Raw genomic sequence first — 23188 nt, 5'->3', positions numbered from 1 at the left:
AAAAACAGAGGAAGGTTTAGGTTTGGTTCTCTGTATTTGTTATTGTCGATTGAAAAAGTTTGTGTGGTTGCTGCACATTTTCACAGCAGGTCAAAGGTTTGCATGGATTTATGCACACTTTCACGCAACGATCATTTTTGTAAATCCAAAATTGTGCGTAAAACACTGTGGTGCAAAATATTTGTGCGTCAGCACGCTTCCTTCAAGAGGCCCCAGAACACTTCTCTTGCTTGAACAGCTATGGACAGAGTATATGACTTTCCTGAAGATTCTGCCCAATCCACACCACTTATGATGAGGAGCAGTCCCCAGTGGTTCTTTATCTCAGTGAGGTTCATCAGAAGCCTAGAAGGCTGGGATGTCATGGTGTCTCAGCTTCATCCATGATGTTGATGAGGAAAGGACTCACCTTTCTAAGGGACTTGACAGACTATTAGGCCACTTTACCCAGTAAGTTTGGCCCAATCCATGGTATCGCTCTAGGGCTCGGTACTGTTGGGACCACAGCCATGATTACAACATGAAGTCCAGTACGAACCTTTAAATCACATTAACCTACTTCCTGCACAGCCAAGAAAAGGGTAATGGTGGACTCCCCGTGACGTCACTGTTTTGAATAAAACCCCCACCTTTCCAATGAATCGATCTCTTACACCCCGGTGATGACTGGGACAGGAGGGACACAGTGCGCTAATGTCTCTTTGCTGGCAAACAGACATAACTCTTCAAACTGGTTCCAAGAGTATCATAAGATCACGCAGTCATATGCACTAAGTTAAGTACGAATTAATTGCTGTTTGTGTATCCGGTATTCATTCATAAAAAGAGGTAATTAAGGTACAAGCGTTGCTTGACTTTCTCTCTGAGATCTGCAGAAGCAAACTGTTTCCAGAGAGTTCCCAGCAAGCCGAGTGAAGCAGTTTCCCAAAGGAAGGACAACGGGACGCATTGCCGTGGTTACGGACGTAACTGCAGTTTGGTCGGCGGACAGAGCGAGCTGCCCCACCCAACAGCTACGGAGATTAGCTGAAGCTAATCTTTTGTTCACAGAGCTTTTTTCAAACTACGTCGTCGCCCAGACAACCTTTCCTCAGTACGGTTCATACGAGGTTAGATTGGTTTTGTTTGTGTTGAACTCAGCTATCTTAGTGCTAGCAGGCTATTGGAGTTGACTTATTTTTGTAAATAAATTCTTGTATTTTAAGAAATTGTATGAATTCATTCCATATATGGGCAGAGTTTTGCTGTTCAATAATGTCAGAGCTCATCTCACTCCTTTCTATTTTGTCCTAATACCATCGCCTTACTGAGCTGGTATTCACAGGACAACCCTTAACAGACCAAAATATTATTTGATAAAATATTAAAATATTAATATTCAATTTTAAATAATATATTCATATTCATAATCACAACAGTACCTACTCTTATCCACTCCACCACAGACTCTGTTTCAGCACATGCCTCAGTTCCAGCACCCAAAGTGATTACCAAACCTCCATCCCTGGCTTTTCCTCTCTTATTGAGTCCTGTATCAAGCCTGTGTTAAATCCCCCTACAAGAACTCTCTGCAACTAAACAAGATGAGTGGACGGATAGATGTACGTATTTTTGTTTGTCAATCCCTACTTACTAACCTGTTGATTAAAACAGAAGAACATTGAGAAAAACCACCTGCATTTTAATAAGTATGTACAGGTCCTTCTCAAAATATTAGCATATTGTGATAAAGTTAATTATTTTCCATAATGTCATGATGAAAATTTAACATTCATATATTTTAGATTCATTGCACACTAACTGAAATATTTCAGGTCTTTTATTGTCTTAATACGGATGATTTTGACATACAGCTCATGAAAACCCAAAATTCCTATCTCACAAAATTAGCATATTTCATCCGACCAATAAAAGAAAAGCGTTTTTAATACAAAAAACGTCAACCTTCAAATAATCATGTACAGTTATGCACTCAATACTTGGTCGGGAATCCTTTTGCAGAAATGACTGCTTCAATGCGGCGTGGCATGGAGGCAATCAGCCTGTGGCACTGCTGAGGTCTTATGGAGGCCCAGGATGCTTCGATAGCGGCCTTTAGCTCATCCAGAGTGTTGGGTCTTGAGTCTCTCAACGTTCTCTTCACAATATCCCACAGATTCTCTATGGGGTTCAGGTCAGGAGAGTTGGCAGGACAATTGAGCACAGTGATACCATGGTCAGTAAACCATTTACCAGTGGTTTTGGCACTGTGAGCAGGTGCCAGGTCGTGCTGAAAAATGAAATCTTCATCTCCATAAAGCTTTTCAGCAGATGGAAGCATGAAGTGCTCCAAAATCTCCTGATAGCTAGCTGCATTGACCCTGCCCTTGATAAAACACAGTGGACCAACACCAGCAGCTGACACGGCACCCCAGACCATCACTGACTGTGGGTACTTGACACTGGACTTCTGGCATTTTGGCATTTCCTTCTCCCCAGTCTTCCTCCAGACTCTGGCACCTTGATTTCTGAATGACATGCAGAATTTGTAGCCCATTTCCTGCACACGCCTGTGCACGGTGGCTCTGGATGTTTCTACTCCAGACTCAGTCCACTGCTTCCGCAGGTCCCCCAAGGTCTGGAATCGGCCCTTCTCCACAATCTTCCTCAGGGTCCGGTCACCTCTTCTCGTTGTGCAGCGTTTTCTGCCACACTTTTTCCTTCCCACAGACTTCCCACTGAGGTGCCTTGATACAGCACTCTGGGAACAGCCTATTCAGTTCAGAAATTTCTTTCTGTGTCTTACCCTCTTGCTTGAGGGTGTCAATAGTGGCCTTCTGGACAGCAGTCAGGTCGGCAGTCTTACCCATGATTGGGGTTTTGAGTGATGAACCAGGCTGGGAGTTTTAAAGGCCTCAGGAATCTTTTACAGGTGTTTAGAGTTAACTCGTTGATTCAGATGATTAGGTTCATAGCTCGTTTAGAGACCCTTTTAATGATATGCTAATTTTGTGAGATAGGAATTTTGGGTTTTCATGAGCTGTATGCCAAAATCATCCGTATTAAGACAATAAAAGACCTGAAATATTTCAGTTAGTGTGCAATGAATCTAAAATATATGAATGTTAAATTTTCATCATGACATTATGGAAAATAATGAACTTTATCACAATATGCTAATATTTTGAGAAGGACCTGTACAATAATACTTATCATCCGATGAGGCTCATTGTCCAATTGAAAATGTGTAATGCCGTATTTTATTAACTGTAAGCAGCAAATTTTCAAAATTAAGAGAAATAAAAGCTTGAAAACATCTGTTTGTGTGGAATTAAGCTATATATTGTATTTTACTCAAATTTACTGGGGTGATTTAAAATTCTCTCAGATTCTGAAACATGTATTTTTATTCTAGGTGTTTCTTCATGCTTTAGTTGTGGTGAGATCATGTGTTTATTTTACCAGTACAGAGTCCAGCTTGTTGAGCAGGGCCATTTTCTTTCACACTCTTCACAAAAATGGTGTCCATTGGCTCCAGGCAAGGTCGCTGACACTCCACTTTAAGGAAACACAGATATGAAATGATTCACATCATAAAACATTTACACAAGTAGAAATATTAGCAAACTCCATAGTTAAAATGAGGTAAGCAACCAACTATCCTCTATGAAATTTTGGTCTCTTCTGTCAATCTTGGATTTGGGATATTCTGTCCTCTTTGCCTGCTATTAACGATGCTTCACCACTAGATGCCGCTAGAGCTCCGGAGGTGAGAGGGTAACAGGTGCAACTCATTATTGTCATTTGGAGGAGTATAAGAGAGCAGTCTGCCTGGACTTCTACGCCTGAGTGTTTGCCAGTTGTTAACATTACAGTTGACAGTACTCTTGGTAATGTTAACTGGCCTGAGCTACAGGTTTTCTCTTTCCTAATAACTATAAGTACTTACCTTCGTGTCTTTGCTCTTTTCTAGGTGCTGTCTAAGTCCAGTGCAAGTTCAAGTTTGTTTCCTATCCAACTCAAATTTCAAGGTTCAAGATTTCCAGAAAGCCGTCAGATCAAGTTCCAGCTGGCAGTCACTAGCTCATCATCCTCCAGGCCTCAAGCTAAGCGAACCCTGTCCTATCCTGACTTCTGGATCAAGAAGGGATTCTCTCAGGCAATATCTTGTACTCACTCTCAGACTCCACATCGACCCCTCCCTGGAAGATCATCCATCCAAATCCAGTAAGCCTGATCAATCTTACTTGAACAATTCTCTATTACTATCATCCACTTACCAGATCTCCTGTCCATACAGTGCTGTGTTTCCAGTCCTGGGTCCAGCTCATAATCCTTCCCTGTGGAAAAATACATTTATTAAAATTTTTCTCTGCCTCCTGAGCTCCTCTGCATGTGGATCAAATCAGCAAATAAAATAATGGCAGATCTCTGCTTTACCTCATTAAGTTTAGTACCTCCGCAGCATTTCTGAATTTCAACCTGGCCATTGCAACACCTTGACTATTTTTATCCCAAAATTAAAGCTGTAGTCTTCCCAATAAGGTCTTCATTTAATTTGTTATAAATGAATACCTGAGTGCGCTTTGCTGTTCCTGTCAGGTTGCACATAGCCCATTTTGACTTAGTGCAAACCAAAAGGTTTTTCTAATACTCTGATGTGTGAAATCCTAGAACAGAACCGTCCATTCATCCATCCATTGTTTATACCTGCTTATCCAGGCGGGGCTGCAGAGGGCCTGCTGCTTATCTCCAGTGGTCAAAGGTTGAGAGGCAGGGTACCCCCTGGACAAGTCACCAGTCCATCACAGGGCAATACAGAGACACACAGGACAAACAACCCAGCTTGCACACAATCATACCTTGTGTATGTAATTTACAGAAACCAAGTAACTGAAAAGCCCAAGACCTTCTTGCTGCAAGGCAACAGTGCTAATAAATGCACCACTGGGCAGTCCCAGAATAGAGTTGGATGTAGTTAATTTGACTAGGATGTTTATTCACATGAATTCTGTTTTTTACACCCAATCAGACCAAGGGGTGTGTTAAGAAACAGTGATGATTATTATATAAAACATATCGGTTGTGGCTGTAAAAGTCAACAGGAACAAGAAACACTCACCTTTTCCTGGTAAATTACCGTTTTCTTCATCCTGGGGGAAAGTCATAAAGATGCTATTAGGCAGGATGGCCATAGGAGGGTGCTGCAAAGCTCAGATTCTCTACCCAGGTGCTATACATGATGTCTCCTGAATGAAACCTGGGTATTTTACAGAGCCCAGGTCACATGCAGTCTTCTAAGGTTTTACTGAATGACCTGCATGCGGTCACTAAATAAGACATCATCAAGAAGCTAATCTCACACAGTCATCCATATATGTTGCTTGATTTTCTAAGTTGCATCACGTTAGTCAGCTGAACCAGCCTCTGCCCTAAAAACAGACACACTTTGAGTTTCCCTCAGAAATTTAACACATTCTAAAACAAGAATGATACAAGTAGACCTGTATCACTAAATCTAAAAAAATAATAACATAATAGTTTATGATTGTGTTTAACATGTGATTTATTGTAATTTCACATATAGCAAAAATATATGAAGTTGCATTTCTATTCTCTCAAAATCGCTGAATCGGAGTCCTTCAGATGTAGCAGATCAAACAGCACCTGGAAAGGAAGTAGCACCTCTCAAACCTTCTCCAAGCAGCAGGAAGTGGCTTAAGAAGTCAATAAAACTCCTTGGTGGGCAATAATGTCCAGCCACCACTCCACTGTAAACATCTGATTTTATTACTAAATCAGCTTTAAAGCAGACATTCATCACAGTATTGGGAAATCTTGGTCCCACGACGTTGCTAAGGAAACAGCCCAAAACAAAACCACGGCTGTCTACTACTTGCACGTATACATGCTGTATGTATAGGGAGCTGTGAATAATCCTTCCTGTTATCCAGGAAACAAACATTAGTGGTAGAAAGCAATGTTGTGGTTGCTTCCGGCAGGTTAGCTCTAAGCCATGCCCAGATAACAGCTGTCAGGCAAACCTTGTTTTTCACAGTAAATATATTTCTAATAGTTCTAAGTTAGATATGTCTAATATGTCACATACAAAGAAATCAAACATATTAGCCCATAAATTAGGTTATAAGTAATACAGTGGAATGCTACAGGGAATATAATAATAATAATATATATGAAGAAAAGGATGACAATAGAGGCCTAGAAAGTCAAGCAACCAGCTGAAATCCATCTGTATTTAGAAAGCATTCTTACTTTTATGATCAAATCAATGTCAGCTGATTTAAAATTAACTGATGTTGTATATACAGGTCCTTCTCAAAATATTAGCATATTGTGATAAAGTTCATTATTTTCCATAATGTCATGATGAAAATTTAACATTCATATATTTTAGATTCATTGCACACTAACTGAAATATTTCAGGTCTTTTATTGTCTTAATACGGATGATTTTGGCATACAGCTCATGAAAACCCAAAATTCCTATCTCACAAAATTAGCATATTTCATCCGACCAATAAAAGAAAAGTGTTTTTAATACAAAAAACGTCAACCTTCAAATAATCATGTACAGTTATGCACTCAATACTTGGTCGGGAATCCTTTTGCAGAAATGACTGCTTCAATGCGGCGTGGCATGGAGGCAATCAGCCTGTGGCACTGCTGAGGTCTTATGGAGGCCCAGGATGCTTTGATAGCGGCCTTTAGCTCATCCAGAGTGTTGGGTCTTGAGTCTCTCAACGTTCTCTTCACAATATCCCACAGATTCTCTATGGGGTTCAGGTCTGGTTTTGAGTGATGAACCAGGCTGGGAGTTTTAAAGGCCTCAGGAATCTTTTGCAGGTGTTTAGAGTTAACTCGTTGATTCAGATGATTAGGTTCATAGCTCGTTTAGAGACCCTTTTAATGATATGCTAATTTTGTGAGATAGGAAGTTTGGGTTTTCATAAGCTGTATGCCAAAATCATCCGTATTAAGACAATAAAAGACCTGAAATATTTCAGTTAGTGTGCAATGAATCTAAAATATATGAATGTTAAATTTTCATCATGACATTATGAAAAATAATGAACTTTATCACAATATGCTAATATTTTGAGAAGGACCTGTATACTGGATGCCTCCTGGATGCCTCCCTCAGTGGGTGTTTCGGGCACATCCCACCGGAAGAAGGCCCAGGGGAAGGCTCAGGACATGCTGGACAGACTATGTCCCACCCGAAGGCGCTGGAGGAGGTGTCTAGGGAGGGGGAAATCTGGGTGTCTCTACTGAGTCTGCTGCTCCTGCGACCCGGTCCCGCATAAAGAGGAAGACAACGACAGCTATTTGATATTATTCTTGTAGCAGGAGTGATAGTTGTTGAATTTTTGTCATTTTAAATAAAATGAATTAGATCGTGTTAAACATGGTCTCATAGGCGCCCTGTGGTTCTATATTTACAATAAGTTTGAAATTTCAGGTTACAATGTCACACTATATGGTTCAGATCTACACTGCCCAGTTGCTACATCTACAGTGCCTTGCGAAAGTATTCGGCTCCCTTGAAATTTTCAACCTCTTGCCACATTTCAGGCTTGAAACATAAAGATATAAAATTCAAATTTTTTGTAAAGAATCAACAAGTGGGACACAATCGTGAAGTGGAATGTAATTTATTGGATGTGTCAAACTTTTTTAACAAATAAAAAACTGAAAAGTAGGGCCTGCAATATTATTCGGGCCCCTTGTGTTAATACATTGTAGCGCCACCCTTTGCTGCAATTACAGCTGCAAGTCGCTTGGGGTTTGTCTCTATCAGTTTCAACATCGAGAGACTGAAATTCTTGCCCATTCTTCCTTGCAAAACAGCTCGAGCTCAGGCCAGATTTGTGCAGTGTACGACTGATTGTTGTCCTATGGACAGACTCTCCCACCTCAGCTGTAGATCTCTGCAGTTCATCCAGAGTGATCATGGGCCTCTTGGCAGCATCTCTGATCAGTCTTCTCCTTGCTCGAGATGAAAGTTTAGAGGGACGGAGGGTCTTGGTAGATTTGCAGTGGTCTGATACTCCGTCCATTTCAATATGATTGCTTGCACAGTGCTCCTTGGGATGTTTAAAGCTTGGGAAATCTTTTTGTATCCAAATCTGGCTTTAAACTTCTCCACAACAGTATCTCGGACCTGCCTGGTGTGTTCCTTGGTCTTCATGATGCGCGCTTTGAACAGAACCCTGAGACTATCACAGAGCAGGTGCATTTATACGGAGACTTGATTACACACAGGTGGATTCTATTTATCATCATCGGTCATTTGAGATAACATTGGATCATTCAGAGATCCTCACTGAACTTCTGGAGTGAGTTTGCTGCACTGAAAGTAAAGGGGCCGAATAATATTACACGCCCCACTTTTCAGTTTTTTATTTGTTAAAAATGTTTGACACATCCAATGATACTGTATACTTATCAGTAGAAATTAGCAGAAAATATATCTAAAATGTCCATGTAGCAGAATTATTGTTGACCAAGACCTCCACAGCAGTTCCGGTTCCCTGTGTGGCCCTTTGGAGGGATTAATCGCCCACCTCCATCCTGACTCGTCTCACTAACAGGCACTGACTCTGTCTCACAGTGGCCTGTTCTGTCCAAAAAGCTTTGATGTTTTCCTGATTCATCCTGTTCCGGACCTGGGCGCACAAAGGGTTCCGTGGTCGGCTGTTACACGCTATGGACCCCACTACAGATGAAAAGGGATAAAATCATTCTGCATAAGTTGCCAATAGTTCCAGTAGTCTGCAGTGATATTCAGTTAATAAGAATATTATATAAAAATTCATTTATTTTATTTACTCAGTTTATTAAGCAAAACACATTTTATAGATCAATTAGAGACAGACTAATGCCGTCAAGTCCTTTTTTCTATTATTAGTTATGATTTTCTGCTTCCAGCCAATGAAAACACTGCATTTAAGATCAGAAAATTACATCAGACCCAAAACACTAAATGTGGGCTCGATGGAAAGTATGTTTAACACCTGAGGTAAGGTTATTATTTTCTAAAAGTACTTTTAATTTGACAAATGAGCACATATATTTGGATTTTCATAATATAACTGTAGATTACCTTCAGAAAATCAGTTTTACTGCAGAAATACCTTTGAATGTATAACATTATGCTCGGTGTTGGTCCACTGGAGTCTAAATGCAAAAAAATTTGTAAGTCTGTTTCCTCCACAAAGGGAAGTGATGTCGTTATGAAGGTTAGCAGATTCCCAAACCATTATGGAATAATTTGAAGCAACATTTTCATAACACACTTTTCTCTTGGTTCAACCTAAGATCCAAAACCATGGGTGTATGTATGAAACAAGAGGCTTGTAAGGATTGTGATTATTGATTAATGAACATTTATCAAAAATTATAATTAAAAATAATAATTAAAAATTATAATTTCTCAACCAAAAGTCATTGCTTACAAATAGAAGTCAGAGATGTCGTCTGGTGTTGTGATTATGGGCTCAAGGCACTTATTACAATTATTCATTCATTTATTCATTCATATTCTATACCGCTTATTCCATAGTGGGTCACAGTGGAGCTGGTGCCTATCTCCAGCACTCTGTGGGCGAGAGGCAGGGTACACCCTGGACAGGTCGCCAATCCATTGCAGGGCAACATAATTACAATTAATTAATTATTATTTATAATTGATAATTATTAACCAAAACTACGCTAAATGTCACTGTTTAAGCAGACGCTTCGCCAATCGGTGGGGGAACTGTGACCTTATTTTGACAGATTATCGTAATCACTCTTGCACGAAATAAACACAAACACTTCTCTTTATATATGTAAACATTCATTGACCATATAGCCCTGATATAATTACTATTCTGGTCCAAAAATCTTCACCTAACTAACAAGTACTATCCTACACAAAGGGGGATAAAAATGACTACCTAACAATAATAATAAAATAAAATATATGCGCATTGAGTGTCTATGAAGATAAAACCAGCAGTTTTATGGACAAAATGTGCAATTTGGGCGATCAGCTGGTAGACCGTTGGCTGCGCCCTTAGCCACTAGCAGCTGATTTTCCCAAATCTCAAACAAAGGGTGATAAAACTTTGAGGTGGGAACTCAATGGAAAAACTCCCGTAATAAAACTGGGACAAAGGAGTGGTCAGGCCACCAGGCCCAGACCGCAGTTGCTTTGAATGAAAAACTTTAAAAGTCCAACTTCTAACTCCCGGCTGATTTGGGATCAACCAGACAAAACACACGCACCTTGCTGATTGCATCCGCGCCCCGCGATTCAGCACACTTGCACAGCAAATCAAAGCAGCTCAGCATAAAACACTTCAATCAGTATTGCATGCAACAAATTGATATCCTGGATTAACTACTAGTGATTCTAAATCACAAACTATGCCTCATCCTGCCCAGACCTCTAAATGCACCTATCCAGTTTGATATAAAAAAAAGAACAAAATTACTTTGACGTTGATTTCTTCTCTTCACCAGTTTGAGGATGCATCATAGGACTGAAGAAGAAAAAACGAGGGGGGGGAACCAGAGTGACACGTGTCCATGATCAACTCAAAAGCATTAAACCTCTCATCATAAACTTCTCATCTCCAAAACTTGGAAAATATGAGGAACCGTTGCAGTCAACTAAATCAATAAGGGGTCTCCTTGGAAATGAAACCTCTGTGGGTTTTTTACCTGCGCCGGAGTGTGGCAAGGTGTTCGATTGGTTTATGAATCTTCTGACCTTCTTGTATCAGACAGAATTCCAGCTTTCAAGCTCTTCTGGGAATGGCCGTATGCAGGAAAAGTTCGCCCGCAAGCTTTTGTCTCTCCAGATATGCACCTCCATCGCATCGTCTCATGAGACATGCTGGAAATGGCAACAAATGTTTGGTTTCCATGGGTTTTATAGCTCTGATGATGTCAGCTTCGATGTCCATCACTGCAACGAAGGCTGAGCTGCACATGTTGAACTGCGCAGCCCAGTTGGCCCAAATGGATGACCCTAACAGGCTGCTCTTGTATTAAATTGCTCTCCTAACCAAACTACTCAAAAAACCTCTCTGGAAAGAGTTACGAGTGAGAAAGTCAATCTGAAAAATGGAGTTCTGCTGGTATACCTCCAATTAAATCTAATTAATTGGCGCAGCAGACTTCTCAGTACAGTACTACTGTGCAGGTCAGGAGCCCACAAAAAGGAAAAAGTATGATTTAAAATGAAAAAACTTTCTGAGACTGAAATGAAAATTCATACTGTCTAAACATCAGGTTATTTTATTAAAGTGACACTGAAAAGGCGATGAAAATGATAACATGTAGCTGCAAGGCAGCCAGTTACCTTGAGGCTATGGAGGGTCGACTCTGGTGGGTACACAATGAAGTGGCGCAAAGTGAAGCCGAAACCTTGGGAGTTCTTTTGGAGAACAATGGTCCGTGGGCCCTGTGATGACTTGGCCTCCACCTCAGCTGATGGCAGCAGGTTGCTTTTGTCAGATGACACAATCCCATCGTTCCGTCTTTTAGCCTACACAGAACATAAATTGGAACAAAACATAAAACACGTAAAATCCTACTCTTTCTAAAACAAACACTGAAGAGATGTTACCATGTGGATGGTATCCTTTTCAGGAGACACCAGTTGTTCTGTGGGACTGTGGATTCAGTCACCGTTTAAAAATGTAACAGAAGTGTGAGTTGCGGGAAGTGGGTGGAATCTCATCATTCACTGTAGTCTCTGCCCAGATCCGACCAGGGCAGAATTCCACCCATGTCAGGAATTTTTACAAAGACTTTCTTGCTGCACAGATGACCAACAAACTCACCAAGACTCAAGATTTGTTACATCTATTCAACAAGAGGGTAGTTACAAACTCACTCTATAAATAACAATTCTGGAACAACAGGAACCTTATGGACACAAATTGGGAAAATGCAGAGAACAATGGAGAAAGAAGGGGCTCACTTTCACAAAGTATGACTATTAACATCATAATGCCATGAAGCTTAGATGTTTTCAGGTCCAAACCAAGCAGATTTTCAGCAGACCGTTTAGCCCTTGTTTGAGAGTGAACTCTGTTGAACTTATGCTTTGTGTAACTTTCTTATTAATTTTAACATCTACCTAATTTTTACCAAATGTTTACTTTCTTCTTTTGTTGCAAATTTGCCCTTCTTATTTGTCTTATTATATATTGATCTGGACAGATAAGCAAGTGTATGCTGCTGCAAATCAAGCATGTGAACAAACAGGACTCTGTAATGCTGCGTTCCATTTGAACTTCGGAATTTCTGACCCCTGAGTAGGGAATTTCAACTAGAATGCCCCAGATAGTCGGAATTACGAGTTGGAAAATCGGGGCAACATGACATCCACATTCAAAATGGCTGCTACTTGCATCAATAGTAGTAAAACCTTCTTATTTTGACGATTTTTAGCAGTTCTTTATTTATGTAACATTTAGTCAGTCATACATTCTACTGTTCAGTGTTTATGAGACACGATGTTTCAACGTTGTTAATGCTCACAAAATACTAACTAGAAGAGTGTTTATTGTTGTAACACTGCTGTTACAGTTACTAGCAATACAAACAAAAGCAAGCTGGAAACTGGAATGCTACAACTAAGAGATGATGTAAACTACGACTTCCAAGGTTACTGGAACGCAGCATAACTTCACATGCCTGACTGCATGACCAGAGAACAAAGGAACTGGTGAGGCCTCTTTGAACCCCATCATCCACAGTTTTTCACACCTAGGTGTGATCTACACCTATTGGCCAAGGGAGACCCTAGGAAGGATGGATCCCCTGTGACCAGCCCCTGTGATCATAGAGCTTTAAAACTGCACACAGAAGACCTGAACCCAGATCTTCAGAGGAGAAATTCTGTGCCTTTCTCTTGCAAACATACAGTGTCCTTGCTGCCCGGGAATCGAGCTGCCCTCGAACCACAGATGGAAAATATAGAATATAGAAATTGGTGATGGGAGGTTCCTGCCTACTATTGCCAGGGCAGTAATAAAATCATCATTCTCTACCGCTTCTTCCATAGTGGGTTGCGGGCAAGCTGGTGCCTATCTCCACCAGTCTATGGGTGGGGAGACGCGGTACACCCTGGACAGGCCGCCAGTCCATCGCAGGGCAACACAGACACACACATGACAAACAACCTGCACACACTCAGTCACTCCTAAGGGCAATGTAGATAGACAAATTAACCTAAAAGTGATGTTTTTGTAATAAAATATTCTTGACCATAATTTGATGGTTGGAGAGCCCAGTTCTGGGCCCCCCTTCCACCATGGGCACGGAACAACTGATCCGGTTGCCCCCCCCCTCATACCATGTTATTATTAACCGAATGCAGGAAACATATACCAAACAAAACAAACTGGTTGGTGGTTCTTAACATTAACTGATTCAGATTCAATAAAAGCTCTGCCACACAAACGTTATAGCAAGTAAAAAAACAAGAATTTTTAAAAAGCTCTATGAATGTTTAGGGCATCATCTCCTCCGGTGGTTTGACACCCCACCGCCTTAGATCTACATCACATACCATAAAGAGGTCCAGAGCTGTGGCCGAACACTCATTTACAGACTGAAACAAGAATAATGATGTTGCAAAAAGCATGTCTCTGATCCAGGTACTGATCCAAACTGTGGGTTTGCTAAACTGGGACTCCTCAACAAGGCCACCCTTGTCATTCTATACTAATCAGAGCAGACAGAAGAGGTTATTACCAGATGAAGAAGAAGCATTCTTTAACACTATTATGAAATCAGGCTAGAGTTAGAAACATCTCAAAATTATGAGAAATCGACATCTACAACAAAAACACCACAAGCAACAACATCACTGACACAACCACTAACAGTGGCATCAACATACAGAAGCAAGAACACCACCACCAACAAAAACGAGCAGTTGGTCAATGAACTAGCAGTCTCTCGATAATGTATTAAATGTTAGAAAATTCTATTACCCAAGAAAGGCGATGGTGATTGATGATCCTGGAACAGGTAATTGGTGCTGAATGGGGTGATGTGTGAGTAGAGACACCCCTCAGAACTGCTAGCCAAATGCAGCAAGGTTCAGCATTACTACAGTCCACCCCAACAGAACAGTGAAATTCCCACTTGTGGCCTGATGGGGCTGGAGCAACACCCGACCCCCTCAGCATAGCACCTGCGCATTCATCTGAACATGTAGGGTCTCCGCAGCAAACGAACAGAAAGAGATGTCAGAAAATACAAGGTTCAGATTCCATAGCTGAGACAACTTGTCACCTCTGCAGATCCTTCCCAGAATCATAGCAGTGAGACCTTACAGTTAAGGTAAACTGGACACACAGTAGCTCTCGCTTCTTTTATTGGTTGAACATTGCTTGAAGTTCATGTTGTCTTTCAATCCTTTGTTGCACAACTCAACAGACCAGAAATTTTAGTTTTCAGATATGGCAAATCCAGGAGGAGTATCTTTGTTTTTTCCAGTTTTGTCTTCATGAGCCTGTCCTTTGCTTTTCTCAGGATGAGTTTGTTCTGAGAGATCTTTGTGTCTGTCATTCAGGTTGGTTCACAGTAATCAAAGCTACAACTAAGCAAGTATGAGACATCATTAGAAGTTATGCTGGTTCCAGGGAAGGTGAGCTGGTGGCAGCATTAGCACATGGTTTTCTCTGATTTCTGCATTCCGTTTAAAAGCTCTTGCTGCTAAAGTTTTCCATTGTAAGAAGGATGCAGCTTGTTGCTGAAAGCTGTGCATTTCCGAGATCAGTTCCAAACAAGTTCAATTCCTGTCTTGGACTAGTTATGTTGTTTCCAATCCAGATTGCACAAATGAAAAAAATCAATGATGCTGAAAAGAGATTCAGAAGATCCGTCTTAGTGCTGCTGCTCCAGGTCCGGCTATTGCTCAGTATCTTTACTGCATTTGTATGTATAGTCCTTCCCTACTCAGCTGTGCATGCTTCTACCTCTCTCTCCCTCCCCCTCCCCTAGGGTGTATTTGCTGACATTGTCATACACACACACCCACAAACACAGGCACGCCTACACGCATGCCTGCACACACACACGTACACACACACTCAGCCACATCCCTCTCATCCTGTACACTGACACTGTCTAGCCCATCAGTAGAGCTCACAGCGGCAGTAATCTCTCTCTCTGCGTTGGGTTTTCCTGTCACCTCCTTTTAGACTCAACCTGGTTGCTAAAGCTGTGGGTAATTGGGGTACATGCAGACGTGAATAGTTAGTTGATAAATTATTGGTGGAGGGATAGAAAAGTCAATAAGAAAAAAAGGATGCAGTGAATATATTGTTCCTGATTTAAAACAGAATAGGATATTTTCTGATTTTTAGACCTGTCAGGTGTCAAAATGCATATCGTAGATATGTGTTCTATCTTTCATTTATTTGACAGTCTAAAAATAAACACAACTTGAGTTAGAGGTAAATACCGTGTCTGGATGACCCTGAAGGAGTTCTACTAACATCTTATGGTAAATAAATGTTAGGACTTCTATCTTCCAAACCTATTCACTTCATCTGTCTTCTCTAAACATTTTAACTGAAATCTAACGCTACCTCCTAATTTTACCATCCATCCATCCATCCATCCATCCATCCATCCAGGATCTTCTCTGGCATCTCCTCCCATTGGGAAGTCCTAAAAGACCTCTTAAGGGAGACAACCAGCTGAACTCCTTTTGATGTGGAGAAGCATAAGCTCTACTTCAAGTCCCCCTACCCTCCGAATGATAGCGCTCTTCACCCTGTCTCTAAAGATGAGTCCGGCCAATCTACGGGGAAGGGTAATTTTGGCTGCTTGCATTCAGAATGTTGGTTAGGTCCTGATCTTTTCTCCTTCTAGAAGCTACACCTGGCCTGACTTTGTATCTACCTGTGACACCTTCCTGGAGGGGGGCATCGTCCAAGCTTCTGCTGCCAACAACGTAATGCTCACCTTCTACTGATGATACACTTGGCCCTGTCTTTCAGTGTTTAACCCTATTTTCATCCTAGACAAGGCTAATGGCTGAGCTTCTACTGTGACTAACTGTATGTGCTCTTTCTCATACTCTAAACTTGAAACTGGCTCAGAGTTCATCCGATTTTACTTCCTAGATGAAGCCACTAAAGGAGCTACATCCATTAACATTTACTTTTCCCTCCCATAGAAAGTACTGCTGGATCAGTGGTTCTGTGTTCTTTTTCTCAAACCCCCAGTCGGTCGTGGCACATTGAGCCTGGTTCTGCTGGAGGTCTCTTTCTGTTAAAAGGGAGTTTTTCCTCTCCACTGTCACCACATGCATGCTCATCATGAGGGATTACTGCAAAGTCAACTTTTTAGCCATTAACTGAGTCTGACTGCACTGTTCGATAGTTAGGATTAATTACAATGTATGTACCTGTCTTGAAATCTGTATGATTTGATTTAATTGACTTTGTGAAGTGCCTTGAGACGACATGAGTTGTGAATTGGCGCTATATAAATGAAACTGAATTGAATTGAATCTATACCTCATGACCACAAGTTAGGGTTGGAACGTAGACGGACTGGTAAATCAACAGCTGTGCTCTTTGGCTTTTGGCTCTTTGACTTCTGTCTTTACCCATAATCAGCTTCATCCGGTCCCCCTGCACCTTGCCAGTTAGTTTCATTATGGTTCCCCTGTTTCATGCCCTACATATACTCCTTTGTTCTGTTCACTCATGGCTGGATCATCATATGTCCCTATGTTTTTGCTTCGACTATCTACGTTCTGCCACCCCTGTTTAGTCTGTTTTGGTTTATTAATTAAACCTCTTTTATTTATACTTGGTGCTGCCTGTCTGCATTTTGCCTGCCTGCATTTGGGTCCCATTCTTGAAACCATACCAACAGGCTGAGCTCTTTCTGCACCACAACCAGAGCCCAGAGCAGCACCTACAATACTGCAGACGAAACCCAATCCATTGGCCCATCTCCCATTCCATTCTATCATCACTCGTGAACGAAACACCAACACACTTAAACTCCACCACTTGAAACTAGACTGAACTCAAACACAGAGGGAGCAGTCTTTCAGGTTGAGAAACATGGCCTCAGACTTAGAGGAGCTCACTCTCATCATGGCCACTTTACAATCAGCTCCATGAACACCACTAACAGGAACAGTAGCAAGAGGCATCCTTGGCAAAGTCCAACACGCACTGGAAACAAACTCGACTTTGTGACAAGAATAGACACAGCTCTTGCTTCGGGCATACAAGGACAGGACGGCCCTTAAAAGCCACCCAGTTACCACATACTCCCACAGCACCTCCCACAAAATACCTTGTGGACACAGTTGTAAGTCTTCTCCAGAGCCATAAAATACATGTAGACCAGAGAAGCATATTCCCATGGTCAACTCAGTATTTCCCCAAGAGTAAAGATCTGGTCCTCTGTACCAAGGACAAGATGAAAGTCGCATTGCTCCTCCTGAATCTGAGGTTCAGTTTTAGCCTCCTCTCCAACATCCTAGAGTTATGTTTCCCAGGGAGGCCTCAATAGTTGGAACACACTCTCCGGTCTCCTTATTTAAAAATTGGGACCACTACCCCAGTATGCTTATCCATGTTGTCCCAGTCTTCCATGTCACATTGAAAATGTGTGTCAACCAAGACAGCCCCACAATGTCCAGAGTCTTCAGCAGCTCAGACCAAAACTAACACACACCTAACACCTTGTCTCTGGGGAGCTTTTTGACTACCTCTGCGATCTCTGCCTTTGCAAAGGAGTCACTTTTGTCAAAGTTATCAGACTCCGCCTACTCCACAGAGGACATGTTTACCAGATTGAGGAGATCCTCAAGTGTTTCCTTTCACCATTCGACAATATCCTCAGTCTGGCTCCTGAAAGCTGTATCTGCAGTCGAGGTCCTGAAAATGGCCCATTTAGATTCCATTTCGTCAACCTCCTTTAGGCCATGAGAGCTCACACACCTGCTCTGGCTTCTTGGTGTGGTGACATTCCATGTCACCATCCCCACGTTCAACCCTGCAGGTGGTGGGCCAGTATTCAGGGTGCTTCCTGTAGCTTTTTAAGGCTGAGCCCAGCCAAGCCTGGCTCCAGGGTGACCTGATCTCCCTAATGCAGGCAAGGTGTCTCCTTTGTTGTCAGCCGTATTATCAGTATCATCAAGGTTCTGTGATTTCAAACCCAAAATGCACAAAAACAGACAAAGCAGACTTTTTCCCCAGACGTGTTTTTCCACCAGATTTGATTTGTTAGTTTAATTTTTAAAGAGCGTAGGTGTCACTCTATCTTTTCTTAATCCTGCACATACAGTATATTGCCAAAAGTATTGTTACCTATTCATTTCACCCAAATCATTTCATTCAGATGTTCATCCATTACTTCCATGGCCAATGGTGTTTAAGATAAAGCACATAGGCATTCAGACTGCTCCTACTAATATTTGTGAAAAAATAGGTAGCTCTCAGGAGCTCCGTGTGTTCCAGCATGGTACCATGATAGGATGCCACCTGCGCAATAAGTCGAGTCGTGAATTTCCAAACAATAAGTAATCCACAGTTAGTGATATTATAACAAAGAACGACACTTGCCATTACTAAACTGTGTCAAGAGTAAGGTTTGGTGGAGAGAGGACTGTGCTTTGGGTCCGTTTTTCAGGAGTTAGGCTCTGTCCCTCAGTTCAAGTGAAATGAACTCTTAATTCTTCAGCATACTTAGACATGTTGGAGAATTTTATGCTCATTAATCTGCGGGCCCAGTTTGGGGATGATCGTTCCTGTTCTAACAAGACTGTGCACTAGTGTACAAAGAAACGTCCATAACGACATGGATGAGAAGAGATGGATTTGCAAGAACTTGACCAGCCTGCACGAGTTCTGACTTTAGCCCAATAGGACACAACCAGGATGAATTAGTGCAGAGATTGAGAGTCAGGCCCCCTCACCCAGCATCAGTGTCTGACCTCACAAATGTGCTTCAGTAAGAAAAGTAAAAAAAAAAAAAGTCAGTTAAACAAACTTCTTAACGTTATGAAAAGCCTTCTCAGAAGAGGTGGGACAGCCTCATATTTGACACAATGGACTAAGGATGGAACTTCACTGAAGTTGATGTGTATGAAGGCAGAAGGACAAAAACGTACTTAGAGGATGCAGTTATTGTCATGGTCCTTAGGTGGTTGCTTGTTTTGTCTGTCTCTTCTGGCTCTTCTTTTCCATAGAACTGATCCCGGTCCACCACTGAGAACTTTAATTAGAAGCAACGACGTAAAAAAACAAAAAACGTTTTACTTACCTTAGCCTCCTCTGCTCTGCAAGTGTTTCTGGATTCCCAATTAAGCTAGAGTTATGGCAGTTATAATACCTGTTTAAGCATACTGCATCCATCAGTTCTGGGTAAAAACTGTGTACAAGAATGATAAAGTGTTTGCACCCATCTTTGTTTAAAATCAGTGTTTCGAATTACTGTGGATGTTTGACTTTTTGTCACCAGACTGTAACTTCCCTCACTTTTTTTGCCTCTTAACTACCTGCATGCCTGCTTGAGTGTGTGCACACACGATGGATCCACCTCACCAGCCCTCCACTAACAGGTTAAACAGTGCTGTCAGCCCCACAGTTATCCTGTCACTGACACCTGAGAGCATTGCAGAAAACAGGCAGTGAGAAAAAGAAGTGAGGATGTAGGGAAACAGTGGGTTGAGATGTTAAAACAGGCTGACAGCTCTGCCAACATCATCCACCTTCCTGTGCTGTGCTATCCTTCGTACTTTATTCTCCTACACTGTTACTTTTTATTTGTTTCACTGCCATGTTTGCTGTTACAGCAAAAGAAAAATTGCGATAGTGAAGTTAAAGTGCAGGAAAGCACTGGGGCATCTGTGATGATCCATATGAAAACTGTTTGAAAGGGAAAGACATTGTGGCCGATCTACGCAATCATGCAAAGCTTCGTAATCATGGAGGAGTAATGTCAGAATAAAAATAACAGGATTTGATTCATGAGTCAGAATATGCATCTGCTCTGGCCTGCTGCTTTTGGCCTCGGGTATGAACATGACTGATCACATGATGGCTGCTGCTTCCCTCTGCTTCATTTCAGTGTTTATGGACTCACTCTAAAACAGCAACAAAACCAACTACTAGTGATTCCATTCATCTTTACATATGAGAGGGAGGTGATTGATCTGGGAAGGATCTAAAATGGGTGCTAAACACAGTAACATGTCACATATTTCATGGTGAAACAACCGGGCCTGGATGTCGCTATGTATTTTAAACAAAGTGTCCAAAAATAACCCTAGCACTAACATGCAATCATGCAAGTTACTGAGCCACTCACATTCACCAGTTTGGAGGATTGGTTGTTACTAAGCAGCATGTTAGCTTGCTGCAGTAAAGACATTGCATCTACTTTGACCATGTAAAGCTGATGTTTTTATGCTTTAGTTTTAAATTAAAGTCGGGTGGTCTTAGAAACCACACAGCAGAACTCAGTAATCTATAACAGGAGAAGAATCCAAAGATAGTATGGGATTCAACAGGTTCACAAATACCAACCCGGGATAAAGAGGAGCAGCTCAGTTCAGCCAGATTTAAGCACACTCTAACAGCTCTCTCCCAGAGAACATTAGAGCCCATAAAGACTAAATGTAAGAGGAGACAGTCACACAAATAAAATACACTAAATAAGAAGTTTATTTTCTAAAGACTAACAAATGTCAAAGTTTGGTCCAAATATTAATAAAAACAAATCAAAAGTAGTAAGTAAATGCAGATCCTAAAATAATTAAAGATTCAGTTATAATTAGCATTAATGCTAACACACTACACAATGCTGCCTTCAGGGGGACAAACAGGAAGGCTCCAGTTTGTTTGCCAAGGAGCTACTGTGTGTGTTCTGGGTGGCTGAGTGTCAGCTTTTAAGTAAAGCTGACAAATAAAGGGTTTTATTTTGTGAATATTTCAAGTATTCAGCTGCTAATGTAACATGTTCAGTGTTCTCCACAGATTTTGATTTGATGTCTATTAGGAAGTCAAATCATTATATAGATTACATCATATAAATAAAACATATTTTAACATTGACTTAAATGATTGTTGACTTAGCATTATCAGCAACCTAAATATAACAGCTGCCAGATTCCAGACTTCAAAATGAGTTTTCATTTTAAACCAATCAAACAACATCTTCCAGCCTCAAACCCATCACCTTGCCCATTCAGCAACATCCAAGAGACTCGAGGAGTGAAGAAACATAAGATTAATATGGAGTAGTTCAGTAGCATGAATAGTCGGGCTGAGTATAACAGGAGGAATGCAGACAGAAAGAAAAAAGGAGATGGAGACAGACACCAACAAAGGACGTCCACAGGACCAGAATAGAAAAACACATCAAATCACATCCCTGACAGCTAAAATGAAGCTGAGTCCCTCCACAATCATTCTACTGCCCTGGGCCCACATTTATTAAACTTCTTAAATCAGAACTTTAGTCTTAGTTGAAAGTGTTACGAATTTCAGAAATATGCTCCTACTTTCAGACTTTAGTGTAAATGCAAGATATCGAAGTTCTTAAGGAAGAGAATCACTCTTACTCTCTCGGTTATTTAGAAGAGTTTCAGAGGTCTCTCAGGTGGTTAGGAGTTTCCAATAGGCGCTGTGATGGCACTGAGAAGACAGGGGTCCTCATCTGAGGGTGATTATCAGTTATAGTGTACAGAGTAGCCAAAATAAGGTAGGGAAAGTCAGTTTAGGCATGCAATATTATTTCTCTGTTAATTCTTTTGACAGAAAAATGATTATATCTTTATATATTCCAGTGTGCAATATGTTGGACTTAAAGATGGATATTCTAACTGCACTGTTTGATAGTTAGGAGTAATTGGAATGTACCGGGGTTGGACAATGAAACTGAAACACCTGTCATTTTAGTGTGGGAGGTTTCATGGCTAAATTGGACCAGCCTGGTAGCCAGTCTTCATTGATTGCACATTGCACCAGTAAGAGCAGAGTGTGAAGGTTCAATTAGCAGGGTAAGAGCACAGTTTAGCTCAAAATATTAAAATGCACACAACATTATGGGTGACATACCAGAGTTCAATAGAGGACAAATTGTTGGTGCACGTCTTGCTGGCGCTTCTGTGACCAAGACAGCAAGTCTTTGTGATGTATCAAGAGCCACGGTATCCAGGGTAATATCAGCATACCACCAAGAAGGACGAACCACATCCAACAGGATTAACTGTGGACGCAAGAGGAAGCTGTCTGAAAGGGATGTTCGGGTGCTAACCCGGATTGTATCCAAAAAACATAAAACCACGGCTGCCCAAATCACGGCAGAATTAAATGTGCACCTCAACTCTCCTGTTTCCACCAGAACTGTCCGTCGGGAGCTCCACAGAGTCAATATACACGGCCGGGCTGCTATAGTCAAACCTTTGGTCACTCATGCCAATGCCAAACATCGGTTTCAATGGTGCAAGGAGCATAAATCTTGGGCTGTGGACAATGTGAAACATGTATTGTTCTCTGATGAGTCCACCTTTACTGTTTTCCTCACATCCGGGAGAGTTATGGTGTGGAGAAGCCCCAAAGAAGCGTACCACCCAGACTGTTGCATGCCCAGAGTGAAGCATGGGGGTGGATCAGTGATGGTTTGGGCTGCCATATCATGGCAATCCCTTGGCCCAATACTTGTGCTAGATGGGCGCGTCACTGCCAAGGATTACCGAACCATTCTTGAGGACCATGTGCATCCAATGGTTCAAACATTGTATCCTGAAGGTGGTGCCGTGTATCAGGATGACAATGCACCAATACACACAGCAAGACTGGTGAAAGATTGGTTTGATGAACATGAAAGTGAAGTTGAACATCTCCCATGGCCTGCACAGTCACCAGATCTAAATATTATTGAGCCACGTTGGGGTGTTTTGGAGGAGTGAGTCAGGAAACGTTTTCCTCCACCAGTATCACGTAGTGACCTGGCCACTATCCTGCAAGAAGAATGGCTTAAAATCCCTCTGACCACTGTGCAGGACTTGTATATGTCATTCCCAAGACGAATTGATGCTGTATTGGCTGCAAAAGGAGGCCCTACACCACACTAATAAATTATTGTGGTCTAAAACCAGGTGTTTCAGTTTCATTGTCCAACACCAGTATATACCTGA

The 23188-nt window shown here is 41.5% G+C and overlaps 1 protein-coding gene and 1 long non-coding RNA gene across 6 annotated transcripts in view; one reads left to right on the top strand and one right to left on the bottom strand.

Moving 5' to 3' along the window:
• Positions 1 to 23188, bottom strand: part of LOC124875173 (rho GTPase-activating protein 21-like) — an 80749-nt gene that overhangs the window by 22679 nt on the left and 34882 nt on the right. For 3 of the 5 annotated variants that reach the window (XM_047377119.1, XM_047377120.1, XM_047377124.1), the window contains exons 1-5: positions 13998 to 14210; positions 11351 to 11536; positions 5102 to 5132; positions 4260 to 4319; positions 3442 to 3537 (exon numbers count right to left, since the gene is read on the bottom strand). In XM_047377119.1, the coding sequence (XP_047233075.1) occupies positions 3442 to 3537; positions 4260 to 4319; positions 5102 to 5132; positions 11351 to 11536; positions 13998 to 14195 (571 nt within the window). In that variant the 5' untranslated portion in view covers positions 14196 to 14210. Of the gene's footprint in view, positions 1 to 1425; positions 1497 to 3441; positions 3538 to 4259; positions 4320 to 5101; positions 5133 to 11350; positions 11537 to 13997; positions 14211 to 23188 lie in introns of those variants that run through there. The other 2 variants (XM_047377121.1, XM_047377122.1) reach the window with 2 other exon arrangements.
• LOC124875174 lies at positions 679 to 4423 on the top strand. Its single transcript, XR_007039984.1, has 5 exons — positions 679 to 1109; positions 1446 to 1601; positions 3729 to 3869; positions 3953 to 4206; positions 4280 to 4423. It is a non-coding gene; the product is annotated as an uncharacterized LOC124875174 (long non-coding RNA).

The sequence above is a fragment of the Girardinichthys multiradiatus genome, chromosome 10 (assembly GCF_021462225.1).
Source record: "Girardinichthys multiradiatus isolate DD_20200921_A chromosome 10, DD_fGirMul_XY1, whole genome shotgun sequence".
Classification (NCBI taxonomy): Eukaryota; Metazoa; Chordata; class Actinopteri; order Cyprinodontiformes; family Goodeidae; genus Girardinichthys; species Girardinichthys multiradiatus.
This window is presented reverse-complemented; position numbering and strand designations above follow the sequence as displayed.